This window comes from Pan paniscus, chromosome 4 (assembly GCF_029289425.2).
Source record: "Pan paniscus chromosome 4, NHGRI_mPanPan1-v2.0_pri, whole genome shotgun sequence".
Lineage (NCBI taxonomy): Eukaryota > Metazoa > Chordata > Mammalia > Primates > Hominidae > Pan > Pan paniscus.
This window is the reverse complement of record NC_073253.2, coordinates 10,489,961-10,510,913: the sequence shown is the minus strand read 5'-3', so window position 1 is coordinate 10,510,913 and position 20,953 is coordinate 10,489,961. Positions and strand designations below refer to the sequence as shown.

Below are 20,953 nucleotides of genomic sequence, written 5' to 3'. Positions count from 1 at the left end.
TCAAAGGCTTGTGAAACATCTCTAAGTCTTCCTGTTCATTGACCAGTTTCTCAATTCCAAAAACAGGAACGTCTGTGAGGTTCAATTTTGGAAAGGGGGATTGGTTTAGTGGCTCTTCTGATACAACCACAGACCCCTCGGATAAGACTGTGGTCCAAAGAAGGCTGCTGTATGTTCTCTGCAGGCTAGACTCAGTCCTCGTAAATAAACTCAGTTTAAAGCTTTCAATACTCAACTGCATAGTTCCATATAAACATGAAAATTAGGAAGATTGCTATTAGCACACATTCCTAAATCCACAGGAGTTATTTAGCAAAACATCCAATGCATGAATGTAGAGAAAACACAATGACCCAAAAGTTAAGACTGGTGAATCTCCAGGTTCACATGAGAAGGTAACCCAAATTCATCACTTAAACAAATTTAGACAAGAGTCACCATTTCCTAATTCTAGGAAATCTGACTAGTTAAGGTGGCATAACTAGTGATAAAGTTCATCATGAGCTTTATCATCACGATGCTCTTTAAGAAACATTATTTTAGAAAATCTAGAGACTCATTAACAAGCAAGTAACAGAATAGGGTAGGGGATGAGCTGGGCCACTCTGGGGTCAGACTGCCTGGGATTGACCTGGCCCTACTACTTGCTGGTGGTGAGATGCTGGCAAATTATTAGTACTCACCTGTAAGATGTGAGCAGTAAGAAAGCGTATCTGCCTCACTGGGTTGTGAGAACAGACAATCCCGGTAGAGTTCTCGGAGCGTCTTGGCCCATCACTGTTAGCTAGTTAATACTTCAGTAAGTACAATTAATTTCAGTCACTCTATCTGAACATGGTAACTGCAAGATTTCTCATTTCCTGTAATTTACTTTAACCTCCACTTAACTGTGTCCCTCTGATAGGAAAACAAGGGGGTTCTGAACTGCCCTAAGCCTGTGCTGGTGGCCAGCTCTGCACATGCTGGTCCTGATTCTGCATATGAGCTGTGTTCAGGGTGGGGCCGGGGCCAGAGGAAAGCAAAGGCTCACATGGGTCTCCATCAGCCCTAAACAACACGCTAGGTTAGGCCGTGAGCAACCTAGTAACAGCACTTAAGGCATCCCATAATTCTGTGGTGGACCCTCTACAATCAAATGGCCCACCCATTTACATAGGAAGAGGATCAAGCCCATATTCCTCTCAATACGAAAGTGCATCTTGAGAGCTCATGTTTAAGCTGTTAAAATAGTCCCTACAGCTTATTGTGAGAAAAAAAAATCCACCCAAACCCCTTCAATTAAGGCAGCATTTAATTACTGTTACAATAAACGTTTCTTAAACCCGAAGAGAAGATAAAGGTTGTTTAAACAGATTCTTTTAATACAATGAGTACAAAAGCAGTTGAGATAGTACCCCCACGATCACACAGCTTTGAACAAGTGAAACTATGGTTACCAAACAGCTATTTTTATTATAGCATCTACAGTGTCTGGAAAAGGATGTAACAATAAATAACTGTAGACGCATCACAAGACATCCATTTACTTAATCACAGAAGTGGATCTTGCTACATAGTTTTCTCAATGTCTTCATTCTTCAGATTCTCCAGGCTTACGAATGTCATCAATCTTCAAAATCATTCTAACCATTTGTGTTGCAAGAGATATCTGTTGCTTTTTGCCAATCAAGGTTTCTATGACATGCTGTTGCTTCATATCTGAAAAATACAAGGACATTGATTATCCTAAAATAGCATACAGTAAACTATCAATAACCAGCTCTTTCTGATTTAGGGAATCACAGTAAGACTTAAGAAATACAAACTCCTGGAAGCCAAGCAGGAAGCCACTAATTTCAGTTATATTTCATTTTCAGAGGAATGTAATTTCATTACTTCCAAGGACACTCTGGAACTCGCACCTGGTAAAGAGAGCTGTTGGGAGGGCACTGTCTTCAATGACTAGCTACAGGGTGACATTTTTCAGGAACATCTTATCCCACAAAGTATCCATACCCTAACTTAGGAAATCTAAAGTAAGTCAATCTGACCACAGCTGAAATGTAAGATATTTCCAAGAAAGATCTAGAAATGCTAATTTTTTTTTTTGGAGACAGGTGTCGCCCAGGCTGGAGTACAACAGTGCGCTCTCAGCTCACCGGAACCTCTGCGTCCCGGGTTCAAGCGATTCTCCTGCCTCAGCCTCCCGAGTAGCTGGGATTACAGGTGCCTGCCCTGACCAGGCCCGGCTAATTTTTGTATTTTTAGTAGAGACGGTGTTTCACCATGTTGGTCAGGCTGGTGTCAAACTCCTGACCTCAGGTGATCCACCCGGCTTGGCCTCCTAAAGTGCTGGGATTACAGACATGAGTCACTGCGCCCGGCCCTAGAAATGCTAAATTTGAGCACAACCAGGCATTCAAGTTAGAAACATTACATGTTTGCCTCACAAAGAGTTGCTACTATTGAAACCCTTGGAATATGAGCATGGAAAGCAGAATGTACCTATACCTTTAAGCAAAAGCTGTCATTCTGTGGATGGATTACAGACATGGCCTGATTTAGTACAGAAATGCCTGAGACCACTGTTTCAACAAGCTACGGCCACCATATCTTCTTGGGAGCTGAGCTACACGAGTGGCTACAGAGGTTATATATTACATTTAGAAAACACTCCACAGTGTGCAGGATTAACCACACAGTGAACTGTGAACTAAAGCCCACTTCAGAGCTGTTATATATATGCTGCCCACTGACAGACATTTGTGTAAAAACAGCAATAAGGCATTACTTCCCAAAAACCAGAGATTAAAACCTAAGTCATCTTTGGTGATAGTACCATATGCACTTTACTGTTATTACAATGAGTCTCATGTTGCTAGGTCTAGTAGTCTAACCAATTCCTACGGCAATCAAACATTCTAAAATTCAGGACTTGAACACCTGAAGTGGGCTTACATATTTAAAAAGACACCATCATCTCACAGCACACACAGTGGATGATTATTCAGTTTAAATCAGACACCCCACGCAGAGGCGTGACAGCTCCTCACCATTTGTCCCCTTGTGCAAACAGTCGATGCCAAGAGCAGGGTTCATCTCCTTCACCTGTCTGGCTCGGACTTCGGTCATAGTCTGGATGGGATTCATGCCACTGTTTTCAGAGAGGGCCATGGGGATGACCTCCAGTGCGTCGGCAAACGCTCTCATGGCATACTGTTCTAAGGTGGGGCACTGGAAAGGTACAGAAGTATGGTGAGTGCACTTGGCGAAACAAAACAACCCAGCGGCACCTTGAAAACACAACTGTATCACATACTTTGAAAAGTCAGCTCACAAAGAATTGTAAGAACAGGCTGTCTTTATTTTTGTATCTATCAGAATATTATAATGTCACCACAGAATAGAGGCAGAGGGTATACATACATGTGAGAGATGTCTCAAAATACAGCAGCTCTTATGGCTTTATTTTTAAGCTATAATATTAATTTTGAATTTCAAATAACATTAAAAGACTATAGATTTATTATTTCAAGGACGAACTGGCTGAAAACAGCTGAGAAATGCTAGTTTATGGTAACCAGAATCTGAATACAGGAACGTGGGAATTAACTTAGATTAAAACACCTGTCACCTACACACAGCTCACGATGCTTGTTTTGCATCCAGCACCTCGCTGTTCCGCAGCTTCACAGTCTCCACCATCAGCGAGGCCTGAGTCTTTCACTAAGTCTGCACATATCCCTTACCTTATCCGCCTCTTGGCTAACTGCCAGGGCACAGGATATCTCAGCAGCCCCTCCTCCATACACCACACGATTATCGCGGATGAGGTTCCGGATGACACACAAAGCATCGTGAAGGGATCGTTTCGCCTCCTCAATGATCTAAGGAAAACAGCTTTGCCTGAATTAATGTGATCAAGATCTAGTCAATTTACAGCCAAGTATCTGGCACCTTTTTAAAGACAGAGAGGCTGTGCTCTAATATTTAGATGGCCTCCACTATCGGATAATATTTATCTTTCTAGCTTTCCTTCCTGCAATGTAGTTAACAAAATTCAAGAGGCAGAGGCGGCCAGTGACTCATTCTAGGATACACGGTCAAGCAAGAGTCAAAAACTGACAAAGCTCGCAAAGATTTATCACAATGTGCTAAAAACTCATTCTCAAAGAACAGAGATCGTCAATGGTTATTCACTTGGGTTCCCTTTTTCTACCTAAGGGACAGATGTAAGTCATCCTTGGTAATAATACCATATTGTAATTAAAATGAGTCTTATGTTGCTAGGACTAGCAGTTTAACCAACCCCTAATGTAACTGTATCAAACACTCTAAAATCCAGGACTTGAATATTTAAACTGTGTTTAAGTATTTAAAAAGATATAAAAATCTCATAGTGTATATTGTATACTCTAAGGGACAGCAGAAAGGCAAATGTGCCCTGTGAAATTAACAATTTAACATGGTCTTCAGTAATTTTACACCATGATACGTCATTGTTTGAGAACCATGATTATTTTTCTTATGGTGACTGTGTCTCTGTTAAATACACACAGGCAAAAAAGCCAGACCATGAAGCAAAATAAGCAACAGTATAGGACAAATAGTTGAATTCTCACCATCTTATTTCCTCCTCTAATAAAAATGGTTACAGCTCTGGAGTTCTTACACTGCTCGATGACCAGCATTTTATCCTTAGTTGTCCCAAATGAGATCTCCTGTACAAGACCAGCAAAGCCCAGCTTCTCGGCTGTGAGCTCTGAGAACCTGGGGACGATCCGCCCTCCTGTTGCGATGGCAATCAGCTAATTGGGGTGGTCAGGGAGAAGGATGAAGACAGTACTGGTGAAGTTAACTTTCAAAACTGGGCCACAAATGAGCAAAAGTTGATCTAAGACCAACTTGTTCACTAGAACTGCTGCCCCACTTTGACCAAGACATCTCCAGTTCAACCCAAAGCACCTTGCTAGGTAACAAGGCTCTTGAGCTGGACGTCTTGACTGGGGCTTTGGTGCTGCCCGGATCTACCACCCGGCGCCCGTCCCCTAAGCTCATACCCTCATCTCCCCTCTGTGCAGCCCTCCCTCACTCTGGGAACCCAGCCTGCATGTTCCTTGCACTGCGCTGCAGTGAGAACCACCGAGGCACCGTTGCCTGGGACTGCCATTAGTATCTGGATGAGACCAGGTCTTCCAGCCTTAGTAAGTCAACGACAGGGCCAAGTGAGACAACACAGGGAGAGAATTTCAAAATGCCAGGGAACACCAGAAACACACAGCACTGTTATCCAAACAGTAACAAAGATTCCAGCGCTTTCCTCTCTCCCAGCTCACCCTCCCCTCATCTGCCAGCCTTGGTGTGATGCAGTTATTTAAGGCTGGGCTATCAAAACACCCCTCAACACATAAGATGAACCCCTACTTCTCAAAGTCTCTTCACGTGGAACATCCTACCTCAATTTCAGGTCCTCCTACCCAGCGAACCGCAGGCAAGTTGTTCTGAAGAAGTAAGTGATTTGCTTCATCATCAAAGCCCCACTGACAAATTGCTAGGTTAGCACCAGTCTCTTTAATCTGGGAAAAGAAACACCACAATCGTATTAAGAGAAAGTGGGTATTTATTCTTCATTACAATGTTTGAAAAAAGGAGAGGCACATTTGGGTATAAGGCAGGTGCACTCAAACACAAAAGCAAAGGAAAGAGAAGGAAGGAAATAGACAAGTGTCCACTTTTCTGTCAGTTCCAAATTCTAAATAGTGAATATTTTATCAATGGGGATCACCTCATTGTTTATGCTTTAAAAACCACAAGCAGTAATTCATGCTGAACCCTATTGTTACAGTGAGGCAAAACCCACAGAAACGTCAACAAAGCTAACACCCTTCCCCAACCATGGGGAAACGGCTAACAGCTCTGTCCTGTCACAAACACCTACAGAGTAGTTTCACCTGAGTATGTTTTAAACAAACAATGTTATGAACCACTTGCAACTTGCCTGTCTCACCTGAGTGGACAATCCTCAGTGGATCCATAAACTAATTCGGGCACTCACAGAGGCAACCCTGCTTCCAGTAAGAAGCACCCTCACCCCGACCTGCAAATGGCAAAGTCACTTTTCCCAATTAGGAGGGCAAAGATCAGGCTGCCCACCCCACCTCTGGTGCTCACCTGGGACTGCCACACCGTGCCCCACAACTCTGGCTTACCTGTCTCCATCAGGCCTCCCAGACCACCTGCTACTGCCTGGCTCTCCCTCTCTTCCTTCCCTGACCCTCTGGAACTCAGTCCAGAACAGCAGCCTCCTTATACAATCTCTCCGTCACAACCCCTGAAAACCAACCTGCCCCTGCAACCCTCCTCAGATGGCAGCTGCTTTCCCTCTCACATGCTCAGAACAGGAGAGGGGTCCTTCTTGCTCCTCAGTCACCTACAGTGTTCCTCTTTGGGTCCCTGCCTCTCATTCTTTAACATTTTAGCATCTAGCCCCATCATCATTCCTTTCTCATTCTCAGCAACCTGCGCCTCACCAGCATGATCCAGTAACATCCCTAGCCTCTCAATTTATCTGTGACCCCCCAGCACAGCTGAGGCACCATTCTCATGAAAACTGTCCCACCAGCCCAGATGATGGCCTTTTATGTATAAGCTCCTGCCAGCATGCTTCAATCCCTGAGGCTGGCTCTTCCTTGTACAAGCCAACAATGTTCCTGGCTCAAGAGCATCCCCATCTGTCCTCAGCCTGGAATGCTCCTCCCCCAGGGGCACTGCTCTCACCCAATGTTGGCCTCTCCTTACAGGTCACGTCTCTGACCAGTGTCTGTAATGGAGCTGTACCCACCTTTCTCTTATCTGTGTCTCAAGAGCACGAGCTTGGCTTCATTCCCTGCTGTACCTTTAGTGCCTACAACAGAGCCTGGTATGTCGTAGGCACAAAGAACCGTATCATCAATGAGTACATTCAACAACTTTCCCAAGAACAGACATGAAAATAGTCTCTAGTTGGTTTGCTATGATAAATAATACCCTAACCAACCCACGTTCCTGTCTTCTTGAGTACTGGTGTTTTCAACTCCCAAGGACGGAGCCCCCAAAGAGGAGTTGCTACGTCAGAGAGAAAGCACACCTACACTAAGGTATTCATGAACCCAAACTAGACTTAACTGAGCAAAGAACTGGGATTACCATGAGTGCATTCTGGTTTAACTCCAGTTACTCATTAACTCTTGCCTAAAAGGTATAGTCAGAAATCTTAAAGGCAAGGTAAGCTACGTTAAATTTGTCCAGGAGGGCAAATATAATATGTACAATTGAAAGCACAGCTTTAGGTAACAGGGTCACTTCTTTCAGGACCCTGAACACACTACCATTTTTTTTGAGACAGAGTCTTGCTCTGTCGCCCAGGCTGGAGTGTAGTGGTGCAAGCTCAGCTCACTGCAACCTCTGCCTCCTGGGTTAAGTGATTCTCCTGTCTCAGCCTCCTGAGTAACTAGGACTTTAGGTGCCTGCCACCACGCCTGGCTAATTTTTTGTGTTTTTAGTAGAAATGGCGTTTCACCGTGTTAGTCAGATGGTCTCGATGATCTCACGATCTGCCTGCCTTAGCCTCCCAAAGTGTTGGGATTATAGGCATGGCCACTGCACCTGGCCTGAACACGCTACCATTTTAAGACAAAATTAGAATTCTTCCCTGTTTATGCCTTTCTATGCAATTTGGTTTTTTCCTGTGTATGTTTTAGAACTGAAGAAAGACTACACATATTTACTAACCAAACCTAACTAACTGTACCCTTTGGGAGTTTAAATTCCACTGAGGACTCTGGTAAGACTTACTTGTTGAATCATCTCTTCAAATTTCTCCTTTTCGTATTTCTGAAGGGCTTTATAATCTTCGACAGAGGTCACATCCAGCTTATGCTTTGTTTTTGGTTTGGGTGGTTCAAATGGACATGTGAGAATTGCAATCTTCGCATCTTCCACTTTCTATGGGGGAACATAAAGACATTTTAATTGGTGGAATTAAGAGTTAACCAACAGTGCGAAGCTGTGAGATGCAATGGCTCACTTTTGGCATCTGTGGGTGACTGAAATCCTTGTCCACAATCACGCCCTTAATCAGTTTAGTGTCCTCCAGCCTGCCGCCCACTTTGCCTTCTACTTTGATAAGCTCAAAGTCAACGTCTCTCCGCTCCATATCTGCTACAGTGAGGACGGCATTCACAGCAATCTCAGCCATCTGTCGGTGACAACTGTTGACCCTGAGGAAAACACCACAAAACAAACTTCATTGGTTTCACAATTACTGCAACCAAAGCAGGCCACGTAACACAATGTTACTCAAAGATATAAATCAAATGATGTTTTGAGTCTTCTAGAGGGGAATGCCATCTCAACCTGCATTTTCAACAGTCTGGGGCAGATTCTTAACCTGTGATCCATGGGCCCTAAAGGGGACTGTATACTTAGATAGGAAAAAATTACATCTTTATTTTCGCTAACTCTGAAATTTACTATTTCCTTCCATTATGAATGTACTCAAGAAACCACTGTAGTCTGGCATGAATTAAGGTCTTCTTAGAATGCAGCACTTTTACAGAATACTGTTACTATTTTACAAGTTCAGAACAGAATGGGAAAGGTAAGTAATCACTCAGTAAGAGTCACTCTTATCTCAATGAAGTGTAGCACTAACCAGGAACTGAAAGGACTGGACAGGGCATTTAAACTTTCCAAGAATTCACCACAACATCCATTATAGATGGAGGGTGTTACCTTTTTGAAAGCTTTGAAACATGTGAATAGACAGCTCAATAAATTAATTTTTGACCCAAGAAAAACAACTAGGGAAACCTAGCACTTGAAATAATGTCTGAAATCACAGGTTATCTATAAAAGAGAACCATGAAAGTAAACATGTTGTATCTTAAGTAGATGACTTAATACTTGCAAACAGAACAAGGCCAACTTATAAAGCAACAAGAAAACTGATTTGTACACTTCAAGTAATGATGATGTCCTCCTTTCATGAGAAAATAAGTGTTATACTTGTGACAAGAGGCTACCCCTAGGGTACTCACTCTTGCCTAGGGAGCTAGTCTCTGCTGAGATCTGTGGTTAGAGGAGGACAGCAGGCATTGCTGAAGGCTTCTGCTCTAACATAGGCTTTGCTCAGGGGAAAAGGCAACAGAAGCAGACACTTTTCCTGCATTTTCCCTGACTACTCTGAGTTTAGAAGATCCCTCATTCCTTTTTGCTAAAACCACCACAAGCACACAATTGAAAACATCTCTCACTGATTTAATATAATGTAATAAAGCAGCTTACACTGGATTTTTATGTTATATTATGGCAACAGACCTTAAGTCTTTGGCATTGTTCATAATCAGTGCACCCCTTGGCTGAGGTTGCTTAGAGTCTCCTGGGAGAAGAGCTGTGTCTTAGTGCCCCTAAGACCTGGCAGTAAGCCTGGCAAACGGACATTACACGAACGCTGAAAACACCTGAGACAAGTCGCTTTCAAGACTCTCTTTACTAAATTATAATTTTGGATCGGCAATTTGCTGAATAAAAAGTGGAACCCACCCCCAATGGCTCCCCAGCAAAGAAATTATAGAAAGAAGTGTTAAGAAAATTCACATATCCTCCAGGTAGGACCCTCTCTAGTTGACTTTTTTTTTTTTTTTTGAGACAGGGTCTCGCTCTGTTGCTCAAGCTGGAGTGCAGTGGCATGATCATGGCTTGCTGCAGCCTTGACCTCTCACCTCAGCCTCTGGAGTTTCTGAAGTGTGTGCTACCATGCCTGGCTAGTTTTTTGTTTTGTAGCGATGGGGTCCCACTACATTGCCCTGGCTGGTCTTCAATTCCTGAGCTCAAGCAAGCTACTGCTTTGGCCTCCTAAAGTGCTGAGATTACAAGTATGAGCCACTGCATCCAGCCTTAGCTGATTTTTAACACAACCTATTCTGCTAAATTAAAATAACTATATTTTGCAAATATTGTCAAGGGGATTTATACCTGAACTTAGAAATTCAGTTCTCAACTTAAATACAAAATGCATCTGTCTACATCTACATTAAAAACAAAGCAAAACCAAGTAATCAAAACAAATAATCAAATCGATACAAATCCACCAGTGGTCATTTTGTGTTGCCTTTAAGAAATGGCAAACAAACTGCCTCCTCTACAAATGGGTAATCATATCATCTACTGAAACGTACACTTTGGAGCCCAGCGTGGTTTTTGCTGTCTGAATCAGGGGTTCGGTGTCCTTTATGTCAACAAGGACGCTATCGCTGATCTTGTCCAGGTGTTCAATAGCAACACGAGCAGCCTGCTCATAGCCATCGGCTATTCTGATTGGGTGAATGCCTCGGTCTAGCAATTGCTCCGCTTCTTCTAACAAGGCACCAGCCAGGACTGCAAATAAGCCAGCAGACAATCAGTTCAGGCAAACAACAAAACTTCACTTTTAGTATAATCAGCACAAGTTAGATGCTATCATGGAAAGAAGCAGCTTCTAGAATTAAGCTGCAAGTCATCTTAGAGGCAGAAGCCCTCTATTTTTAAAAGAAAGCCTCGTTTTAGTTCTAGCGAAGGTCGAATAGGACATGTGTCCCCTTACAGATGAACATTCAACCCTCAGTGATGTGAAGAACGTAACTAAAGAATATAATGTAAAAAGAACATTTTTCTAAGAGGTAAAAAGCTATTATGTTTCCTGGGCCAGGGTCTATTCAGTGAAATTCACCCTGGTGATGAGACTAAAACATGTGTTTATTATTTATTCCCCCCACCCCCATCCTCCTTTCTCCTCATTTTAGGGTCGCAAAGATGAATTTTGTTTAAATCTACAGCTCTCCAAGCGCACCGAGAACAGTGCTTGGCATACAATAGTATCCAATAAATATTTGTTGAATGAATTCAAATTTCATCTGCAGAAAAGGTAACCTTACTGATATTTTGTCTTCAATCTCCCCAACTTTTTAAAGAGTTCAAATCTTCAGAAAAAAAAGGTACAATACTAAAATGAATACCAGTTTACTTATTAACATTTTGCCACATTTTCTCTACATGTACATACTGTTTCTGTTCAACTATTTGAGAATTAGTTACAGAAACCATGACATGTCACTCCTAAGTATTTAGGTATACAGCTGAGAAGAAGGGCATTCTCCTACACATCTGCAATATAATGGTCACAGATCACTCAAGAAACTCAGCATTGCAGTACATGATCCAAAATCAAATTCTTCCACGTTTCCCAAACATCCTTTATAGCTTAAAAGACAAGCAAAATCAGTGTCCAATCAATCATTACACATTTCTCCATGCCTAACAATCCCCAGCCCTCTTTCTGTTCTTTTGTAACACTGTCAGTTTTGAAAGTCCAGGACATTTGTTTTGTAGCATGTTTTCAACTTGGATTTGTCTGTCTCCTCATGCTCTGATTCAGAGACAACAATCTCGGCAGGCATGTTAGCCCTGTGGTCTTAAATGACGTCTCTTAAATGAGAAAGGATGTTTTGTCTTTTCTTACCAACCACTCCTGTGGTTCCATCTCCAATTTCATCATCCTGAGACTTGGACAGTTCCACCATCAGCTTGGCAATCTGATGATCAACATCCATCATGCTTAAGATGGTGGCCCCATCATTAGTTACAGTCACATCTCCATCCTTATCCACCATCATCTTATCAAGCCCTAAAAAAACAACGTTTAGTAGGCTTTGGGCAAAAAACTGGCAACCAATATCACAAACTATAAAAAAAGACCTCTTGACCCAGCTCTTATCTGTGCAATTTATTATATACAAATAATTCAACATACACAAAATAGTAGCTGCATGAAGGCATTTTTAGATTGGCTAACATAATTGGCAAAAAATTATGGAGCATCATTAAGTATAATGTTAATCTCAAAAGACAACTATGATTTGGAAAATGCTAATGAAATGATGTTACATGTTAAAAAAAAAAAAAAAGGTCCGACCTAATATTGCACACGATTATAACCATGTTTAAGAAACCTGAAATACACTAAAAAGTTTTGGCTGTGTTAAGGAAGTAAGATGCCTCCCCTCAATACTCCACCTTTCTGTAGAGAGGTTTATATTGACAGTTTTATAATTTAAATCTTTTGCTAAAAAACACGGAATGGTGGACTCTTACCATTTGGTCCAAGTGATGTTCTCATTGTATTTGCTACAGCCTTTGCTGCCATTATATGAGACTAATGAAACAAACAGAAAAAGCAAACACTGTTACATATAATTTCAATGGTTAAAAGCACACATCTGATGATTACAAAAATCACTTATGACTTAGTTTCTATTGTCTAGAAGCTTCTACATTTAAGGGGCAACAGACAGGTTTAAGTATTATAACATTTACGACTCCAGTTTTAATAAGCAATTCTTACGTAAAGCAAGAGAACCAAGTGCTTTGTGTTATCTCACTGAATTTTCAACACATTAATGAGACAGATTCTTTTACCAGCCCATTTACAGCTGAGAAGAGGGACAGTATGACTATGACCTTACAGGCCTTGCAAGACCACTGTGCAACACAGTCCTCCCTGAGCATCCATGGGGAATTGGTTCCAGGAGCCACAGTTCTCCCTGAGCATCCATGGGGAACAGGTTCCAGGAGCCCCCGAGGATACCCAAATTCACAGATGCTCAAGTCCCTTGCATCTAGGCTTGTACATCTGCGGGTTCCCCATCTGCAGATAAGGAGGGGCCCGTACTCATGAGAAACAGTCCAACTGTAAACATACAACACCTTACTGTCACACTATGATTTACTGCAGAATTGTATTCTTTTGAGCTGGATGCAGTACTAGAGCCTGCAACCCCACCTACTTGGGAGGCTGAGGCAGGAGGATTGCTTGAGGCCAGAAGTTTGAGATCAGCCTGGGAAACATGGTGAGACCCCATTACAAAATAAAAAGAAAAACTGCTCTTGCTTTAAAAATCTTCCTCCACCCACCTGAAATCCCAATAATTATATTTATAGATCAAAGTTACTGACTAGCCTTTTTTTTTTTGAGACAGTCTTGCTGTGTCTCAAAAAGGCTGGAGTGCAGTGGCATGATCTCAGCTCACTGCAACCTCCGCCTCCCGGGTTTAAGCGATCCTCCTGCCTCAGCCCCCCAGTAGCTGGGATTACAGGCACGCGCCATGACGCCCTGCTCATTTTTTTTTGTATTTTCAGTAGAGACAGGGTTTTGCCATGTTGGCCAGGCTGGTCTTTAACTCCTGATCTCAGGTGATCCACCTGCCTTGGCTGCCCAAAGTGCCAGGATTACAGGTTTGAGCAACCACGCCCGCCTGCAACTGGCCCTCTTAAGGAAGGTAAGTAGCTGTCAAAGTGATAATAAAAAAGTTACCTGTTTTTTTTTTTTTCACATTTAGCTACCAAATTGAGTAATAGAATTATTACTATTATTATTTTTAAGGAGAAAGCAAGAGGCAGAAAGAAAAGGATGTAAAGAATTTGGCAAATAGGAGAGATCCCGAAATCCTGAGATCTATTTTGCCCTACTGCTCGGCAACGTGGAAAAAACCTTTTTCTTCCTTCTGCTAGTTCTGTGTGTTTCCAGAGGGAAGAGTCTCAAACATCAAGACATAATACATATTATGGATAAAACAGAATTGTGCTGGCTGGCCTGGAAACTTAGCCTGCTCTGTTTTAGGTTACAGGATTTTAGAATATGATTCCTTCCTAAGCCAACTAATGCCTGCACCTTTTTTTTTTGAGACGGAGTCTCACTGTGTCACCCAGGCTGGAGTGCAGTGGCGTGATCTCGGCTCACCGCAACCTCTGCCTCCCAGGTTCCAGCGATTCTCCTGCCTCAGCCTCCCAAAGTTCTGGGATTACAGGCGTGAGCCACCGCGCCCGGTCAATGCCTGCATTTTTAAGGTGAAATATTATACAGTTAAGTGTTAAACAAGTGAAGAATCTCAACAAAATACATATTACCTTTAAGGCTCTAAATGACCAGAGAGAAAGAACTGTGACCATTACCATTAAAACGTTCACGTCCTGGCCTATACATTTCTTTTACCGTTGCCTTCAATTTCCACATATTTTGGTTCTTCAAGTTAGCTGGACGTTCTATGAGGTCAGGGAGCAAGTGTATATCCCTAAACTGCTGAGCCTCAACACTCACAGGATGCCTACCAACAGCATCCAACTCTTTTAAGAGACTTAAACACCCAGGTTACTGTCCAAATGAGCTCCCACAGCAAAGAATGATCCGACCTCGAATGTCAATATGCCAAACTTGAGAATGCTGCTCTAGACCACTGGCTTTGACTCTGACAGCGGTGGCCCTGACCATGGTAATGCTCTTTAGTAGCAAATGCTCTTTAGAACAATTTCTCAACTGCTCTGTGCCCAAGTCCCCAGTTTTGTAAAATAACCCTGTCTCAGAGTGTGCGACTTCTGGGCACAAATGCATGCAGTTAGAACAAAATGGCTGATGCAAAACAACCTAGTTTCAGTTATGTTGTTACACCAGGTGTGTGTATTGGATGTTATTTTCTCTGCAGGTCCCTGTTAAGTGGAACATAAAATGGAATACATAATACAAGTAGCTTGAAACTTTTTCTTTCTAGAAAGGAAACAAATACTGAGTGCCTACCATGGATCAACCACTGTGCAGCCCCTCTAAGTCACTCCATTTAATATCACTGTCAAGTCTTCAGCTTGACGGAGGCCAATCACCTCCCCTGGAAAAGGAGGTTCCGCGAGGTTGTGTAACTAGCACTAAGTCAAACAAAGAGTCCATGGGGGAACTGTATTGTTTCTAACTTTGCGTAAGTAAACCTCCAAGACACTAAGTGAACAGGGACACCTGAGAGACCTAGTGGAATGGTCTATTATGAATTCACTTTATAACAAACCCTGAAGGCCCTCTCGGAGTGTCCCTTCCTCTGCATTTTCTATCAACGTCTGGTGCTCAGATGTTTCTTACCTGCACCCCTGCCCTGGTTTCTTTAACCCCTCTGGTCTTCCTTATTCCCTTCGGTCTATCTCAAGCTTTGCTGCCTGAAGTGCAGCTCTACTGAAATTCTGCTCAAAACCCCCTCCATGGCTCCCCTTCTTCCCCAAAGATAACGTCGTATTTTCCATGTTGGGTATTCAATAGCTTCCACCTTCGGGAACTATTGTAAGTTAAAGAAGTCAGTGCTCCCTTAAAACCGGATGGCTCTTCCATTCCACAACGTGCCATGCGCATTCTTGCCCAAGCCTTTACTTCTACCGTTTCCTCTCCCTAGAATGCTACCTCTCACCCCGATCTAAAGCTGTCCTCCAGCACCACGCTTATGTGCACCCTCTCCGTAGCTGTCCTTCTCACTGCACACCACCTTGTATTACGGTTATGTGCGTCCGTTTTTCACTCTTCGCTATTTTTCCTCAAGGGTGGGCAAAAAAGCACTCAGAAATGAAATACCCTGTTAAGTGACCACACCTTTACGAGTGACAAAACGGAAGGGCCGTTGCGGGTGGACCAGCGAAAGGTTAAGCAGCAGCGCCTTAACCGACAGGTGACACAGCATCTCCCCGGCGCCCTCCCACTGGAGCGCAGTCCCACGCGGCCGTCAGGCTGGAGGAGCCGGGCGGGGAGGCGGTCCCGCTTTGCTCCCGCGGGCGACCGGACTGAGCGGCCCCGCCCAGCTCCGAAGGGCGCTGGCGGCCCAGCCTGGCTGGCCCCCACATTCCGAGCCCAGGATTAGGCGCCGGCCTCTCCCGAGCTCAGTAAGCGGGCTGAGCGGCCGGAGACCGCAGGGAGACGGAGATTCTCGACCTTTCCGGGGAGCACATGGCAGAGCCGCTCCTCAACTCGCGCAGGCGCAGAGCCACGGCCTCGGCCACCTCCCCTTGGCCCACCGCGAGCAGGTCCCTGTGCCATTACCTTGAGGGCCTCAAGTCCCATAAGACGGGACTTGCGGTCCTGATCCTTGATGATGAGGAAAGGGCGCCCATATTCATCGAAGGCGAGGGTCCCCATGGACGCCATGGTGCAACTGCCGGAATTACTTTCCCCCAACCGGCGGAGACCGCTACGGAAGCGAGAATGCACTTCCCTTTCGCGGGAGGGCCCAAAAGCTTGCGCACGCGCAGCACAAGACGCGCGGGACTTATGTTTCTGCTGAGACTAATTTCACGCCAGACAGTATCTTCTGGAATCGGCGGCCTTCGGGAACTTCTATTATCCAGGAAGCCGGGGGGGTAGGTTTGAAGACACTTAGTGGAAATCTTAGGACACACAAGTCAAGAGCAGATTGAATTTGTCATTTTTTAAAACGTTACCACTGATAGTTTCTCGATAGTGGGTCCCAAGGAGGAATTCATTGACTTAAAGCACTATTTCTTCATTTCTTCGCACTCCGGCTCCGAGAAGATGGTAGGACCCATTTCCTTTTTTTTTTTTTTTTTTTTTTTTTTTTTTAACGCTGTTGGAAATCTCGCGATGGAGGGAGGAGGAGGTGAGGCTGGAGTGGCATGGCGGGTTCCTGGGGGCATGAGAAGGGGTGCGGGCGGGCCGGGGGCTCGCGGTCAGCTGAGGTCTCCACTGTCGAGGCGGTGACCGGGTGCGGGCGGCTGCTCTGGCCTCCAGCCTGGCGTTCGGTGACCAGAGCTCCTGGTCGCCGCGCCGTGCCCGCGCCGGTTCTGGCGATCCTTGTCGGCGGGCGCGTTTCCCCAGAGACTGTTCTAGGCTACTTAGTGCAAGTGACTCAGCCTTTGGCACGATCTTAAGGAATAGGGATAGTGGAGGCACACTGATGGATTGGAATCGCAGTTCTGCCGCTCTTCCTAGCTGTGGCTTTGAGGAAATCCCTTAACTTCTTTGTCCCTCGGGTTCCCTGTCTGCAAAGTGACGGTGGTAACAGTAGTGCCTACCTTCACAGGGGTGCTGTGAGATTCAAGGAGAACGGTGCCTGGCAAGCTGAACACAGTGTTGGTAAATAAATTAACATTTTGCACAAATGGTTCAGTAACTTGCCACTGGTATACAGCTAGTAAGAAACAGTTACACAGCCTGATGCAATGGGTCCCACACTCTTTTTTTTTGAGACAAGACTGTAGCCCGGGCTGGAGTGCAGTGGCGCGGTCTCGGCTCACTGCAGCCTCCGCCTCCCGGGTTCCAGTGATTCTCGTGCCTCAGCCTCCCAGGCAGCTGGGACTACAGGCACAGACCACCACGCTCGCTAATTTTTGTATTTTTAGTAGAGACGGTGTTAACGCCGTAGTGGCCAGGCTGGTCTCGAACGGCTGACCTCAAGTGATGTACCCGTCTAGGTCTCCCGAAGTGTTGGGCCTGAGCCACCGCGGTGCCCGGCAGGTCTCACTCTTAAGCCCTGTATTATGCTGCCTCAGAAAGATCTTGGCAACCGCAGCTGTCCTCTAAATCTCTTATGCTGCCTTCCTCCCCGCCCTCCAAGATCATGACTTAATATTTGATAGGTTTAGATTTATTTGTTGAGGGTTTCCATCCTTGCTTCTCCCCTACTGCCATGGGCAGGGACTTAACTAATAAAGTTGTATTATTCCCAGACTTTATTAGGCACTCAATAAGTGCTGAAATGAATACATGCACTATAACATTTGACCCTGTCCTGAAACTCAAGAACAGACTTGGCGACTGTGTTCCCATCTACTCTGGGGCTGAGGCAGGAGGATGGGTGGAGCCCAGGAGTTCAGTTTACAGTGCGCTATAATCGCGCCACTGCACTCCATCCTGGGCGACAGAGCGAGATTCTGTCTCTAAAAACAGGGAGGACTGACTGTCGTGGGATGGTTGGTGATCTGTTAACTCTTCATGCTTGGCATACTTACGCGCTAGACCTAGGGTAACACTTCAAGGACATTTTAGATTTTGGAGTCAGGTCTTATTTCATGTTAGCTTTGCCAATTCAGTGTTTCCTCATTAAAAAGGGTGACTTCTGCAATTCATTTGGCTCCTTCGATTGTTGTGAAAAATAGAATGTCCTATGGCATCCTCTGTATAGTTTATTCCCTGTCAAAACACTGGGGAGTGAGAGAGGATTTTTCCTAATATCAATAGCTCATGTATGTCAAAAGGACACAAATGACATTAGACTAGTATAAGAAAGGCTTCTTAAGGACATAAGAATATATGCTAAAGGGACATAACATATGCTGTAGTTATTAAACAGGTATGCACATACAAGTGCACAATGAACAGTCCTTATGAGTTGTGACATTCTGATATAAGCCTGCTTTAAACACGTGGCTAGTTACTATTCCAAACAGGCTCCTTCTCTCTTCTTGGCCTTTTTCTTTTGGCTTGAACTTGGATAAGAACCTTGGGTACCTTATTGTACATCTATCACTGCCTCTAGCTTCAGCTGATCCAAATCTGCCACTAAAAATTGAAGTTTTCAACCAATATTAGAAGTCAATAAGCGAGCAGGGCCTGGACACAGTAGAAGTTAACCTCATTCTGTGTTTGACTTTCAAGGATGGACTACTAAGTGCTCAATGAAAGTAGCCAGTGGCCACTGCAGCCATTATTTAATAGAATGGCTCCTTGTTCCAAAGAACACCTGAAAGAAAGTTCTTGCCATTTATATATAGGATAGTCTGGGAGTCTGAACATGTTCCGTTAGAAGGATTTGTAGAAACAGTCTTGATTTTAGTTTTGAATATTCAGGGCCTGATTTTTACTGATAAGAATCAATACAGGTCCTGGCATGGAGGCACTTTAGGAGGCTGAGGCGAGAGAATTGCTTGAGCCCAGGAGTTTGAGACCAGCCTGGGCAACATAGGGAGACCCTGTCTCTAAAGAAAAAAATTTTAAAAATTAGCTGGGTGTGGTGGCATGTGCCTGTAGTCCCAGCTACCTGGGAGGCTGAAGTGGGAGGATCGTTTGAGCCTGAGAGAGGTCAAGGCTGTGGTGAGCTGTGATTGTGCTACTGCACTCCAGCCTGGACGACAGAGTGAGACCCCATCGCAAAAAGGAATCAATTGTTTTTGCTGAATGGAGCTAACAATGTAGTTCCTATATTGTACATCCTATATTGGATGTACATAGTAACTTCTTCCAAAGCTCCAGCAATGGGTATGGATCTTGATTTCCCCATGCAAATGTTTGTTACGTTGCAAGACTTGCAGGCATCAAAACCTGGGACAGAAAATAGAATGATTTCATCAAGAGACTCATTGCCCCTGTGTTGCCTTTCTTAAAAACACAAATATTATGGTGACTTTGCTCAAAAAGTTTCATCACAGTGCACATAGAATAAAATACACATTCAGCCTGGCCTTCAGAGGCCTGCCTTCCTGTTTGTCTCTCACTCTGTGCTCCAGAAAGGCTTTCCCTGCCTTCCACACCTTGGTTCCAAGGCTTGCTGCTTTTGGCTCCAGCTCAGATATTCTCTCTACCAACACCTCACTGGTCCCATTGTTGGAATCAGTCTTTCCTCCGCCTCTCCCATATGCCTGCAGCGTTTTGTTTGTGTTATAGCATTTCTCACAACCAGCCCTGTGTCTGCCTCTCCTGGACCCCACCCCTCATCTGCCTAGATGGGAGGCCGTGAAGAACAGGAACTTTTTATTACATCTTTTGCTGGTTGAATTGAAAGGTACATATCTACACAGGTGAAAAATGAAATTTGGGTCATCTGACTTGTGTTTGTTTAGTAAACTTGGTGAACAAATGCGTAAGCAAAAATATGGCATATCCATACAATGGAATATTATTAAGCCATAAAAAGAAATAAAGAACTGATACAAGTTGCAACCTGGATGAATCTTGAAGACATGCTAAGTAAAAAATGTCAGTTATAGAAGTCCACACACTATACAATTCCATTCCTTTAAGTCCAGAATAGGGGATTCTTTTTTTTTTTCTTTCTTTTTTTTGAGAGACAGGGTCTTGTTCTGTCTCCCAGGCTGGAGTGCAGTGGTGCAATTTTGGCTCGTTGGCTCACTGTAACCTCTGCCTCCCTGGTTCAGGTGATTCTCTTGCCCCCAGCCTCCCAAGTAGCTGGGATTACAGGTGTGCACCACCATGCCTGGCTAATTTTTTTTTGGTATTTTAGTAGAGTTGTTGTTTCACAATATTGGCCAGGCTGGTCTGGAACTCCTGACCTCAAGTGATCCGCCCACCTCGGCCTCCCAAAGTGCTGGGATTACAGGCGTGAGCCACTGTGCCAGGCCCCAGAATAGGGGATTCTTGAGACAAAAAGTAGATTAGTGGTTGCTTAGGGCTGGGGGATAAAGGGTGGATGCGGGGGTAATAGCTAAAGGATAAGGGGTTTCCTCTTGAGGTAATAAAAATGTTCAAAAATTGACTGTAGTGATGGTTGCATGTATCTGAATATAAAAAGAAACATTAAATTATATACTTTAAGCAGGCAAATTGTATGTATATGAATTATATCTCAAAGCTGTTAAAAATTGAGCCCCTCCTTGCATATGATAGTATTGAGAATAATAATAGCAATTAATAGTCATTACTTAGCCTCTCAGGCTTGTGCTAAATGCTTTGTTGACATTATTTACCTGTTCCAAGAATCCTATGAGGATAGTATTATTGCAAAATCTTTTTTTTTTTTTTTTGTAATGAGGTCTCACTCTGTCACCCAGGTTGGAGTACAGTGGTGTGATCTCGGCTCACTGCAACCTCCACTTCCCGGGCTTAAGCAATCCTCCCACCTCAGCCTCCCAAGTAGCAGGGACCACAGATGCACACCACCAGGCCTGGCTAATTTTTTGCATTTTTGGTAGAGATGAGGTATTGACATGTTGCCCAGGCTGGTCTTAAACTCCTGAGCTCAGGTGATCCACCCGCCTCAGCCTCCCAAAGTGCTGGGATTACATGCATGAGCCACTGTGCCTGGCCAATTTTGAATTGTGTTTATTTATTTTATTTTATTATTATTTTTTGAGACGGAGTCTCACTTTGTCACCCAGGCTGGAGTGCAGTGGCGCGGTCTCGGAT

General features: G+C 44.1%; 2 protein-coding genes across 11 annotated transcripts in view; one reads left to right on the top strand and one right to left on the bottom strand.

The window, feature by feature from the left end:
- Positions 1-1,273: 1,273 nt before the first annotated feature.
- Positions 1,274-16,177, bottom strand: CCT5 (chaperonin containing TCP1 subunit 5). The gene is made up of 11 exons (XM_003821956.5): positions 15,899-16,177; positions 12,148-12,208; positions 11,516-11,680; positions 10,197-10,395; positions 8,045-8,237; positions 7,813-7,962; positions 5,436-5,555; positions 4,602-4,787; positions 3,729-3,866; positions 3,033-3,213; positions 1,274-1,698 (listed from the first exon to the last, which is right to left on the bottom strand). Exons 1-11 carry the CDS (start codon positions 16,001-16,003, stop codon positions 1,571-1,573), a joined length of 1,626 nt encoding a protein of 541 aa, XP_003822004.1. The 5' UTR covers positions 16,004-16,177; the 3' UTR covers positions 1,274-1,570.
- A 210-nt stretch (positions 16,178-16,387) lies between these two features.
- The window catches only part of ATPSCKMT (ATP synthase c subunit lysine N-methyltransferase), a 43,393-nt gene continuing 38,827 nt past the window's right edge, over positions 16,388-20,953 (top strand). For all 10 annotated transcript variants that reach the window (XR_010112176.1, XR_010112175.1, XR_008625318.2 and 7 more), the window contains exon 1: positions 16,388-16,472. Coding sequence is in view for 5 of the 10 variants with exons in the window: in XM_003821963.7 (XP_003822011.3) it covers positions 16,388-16,472 (85 nt within the window). In the remaining 5 variants the exon portion in view is untranslated. The remainder of the gene's footprint in view (positions 16,473-20,953) is intronic.

Coding starts and splice junctions, on each gene's coding strand:
- CCT5 (XM_003821956.5), bottom strand. CDS start 16,003: ATGGCGTCCATGGGGACCCTCGCCTTCGATGAATATGGGCGCCCTTTC. Junction 8,238..10,196: donor ACCACGCTGGGCTCCAAAGT/GTACGTTTCAGT, acceptor TGTTTTCCTCAG/GGTCAACAGTTGTCACCGAC. Junction 7,963..8,044: donor GTCACCCACAGATGCCAAAA/GTGAGCCATTGC, acceptor GTTCCCCCATAG/AAAGTGGAAGATGCGAAGAT.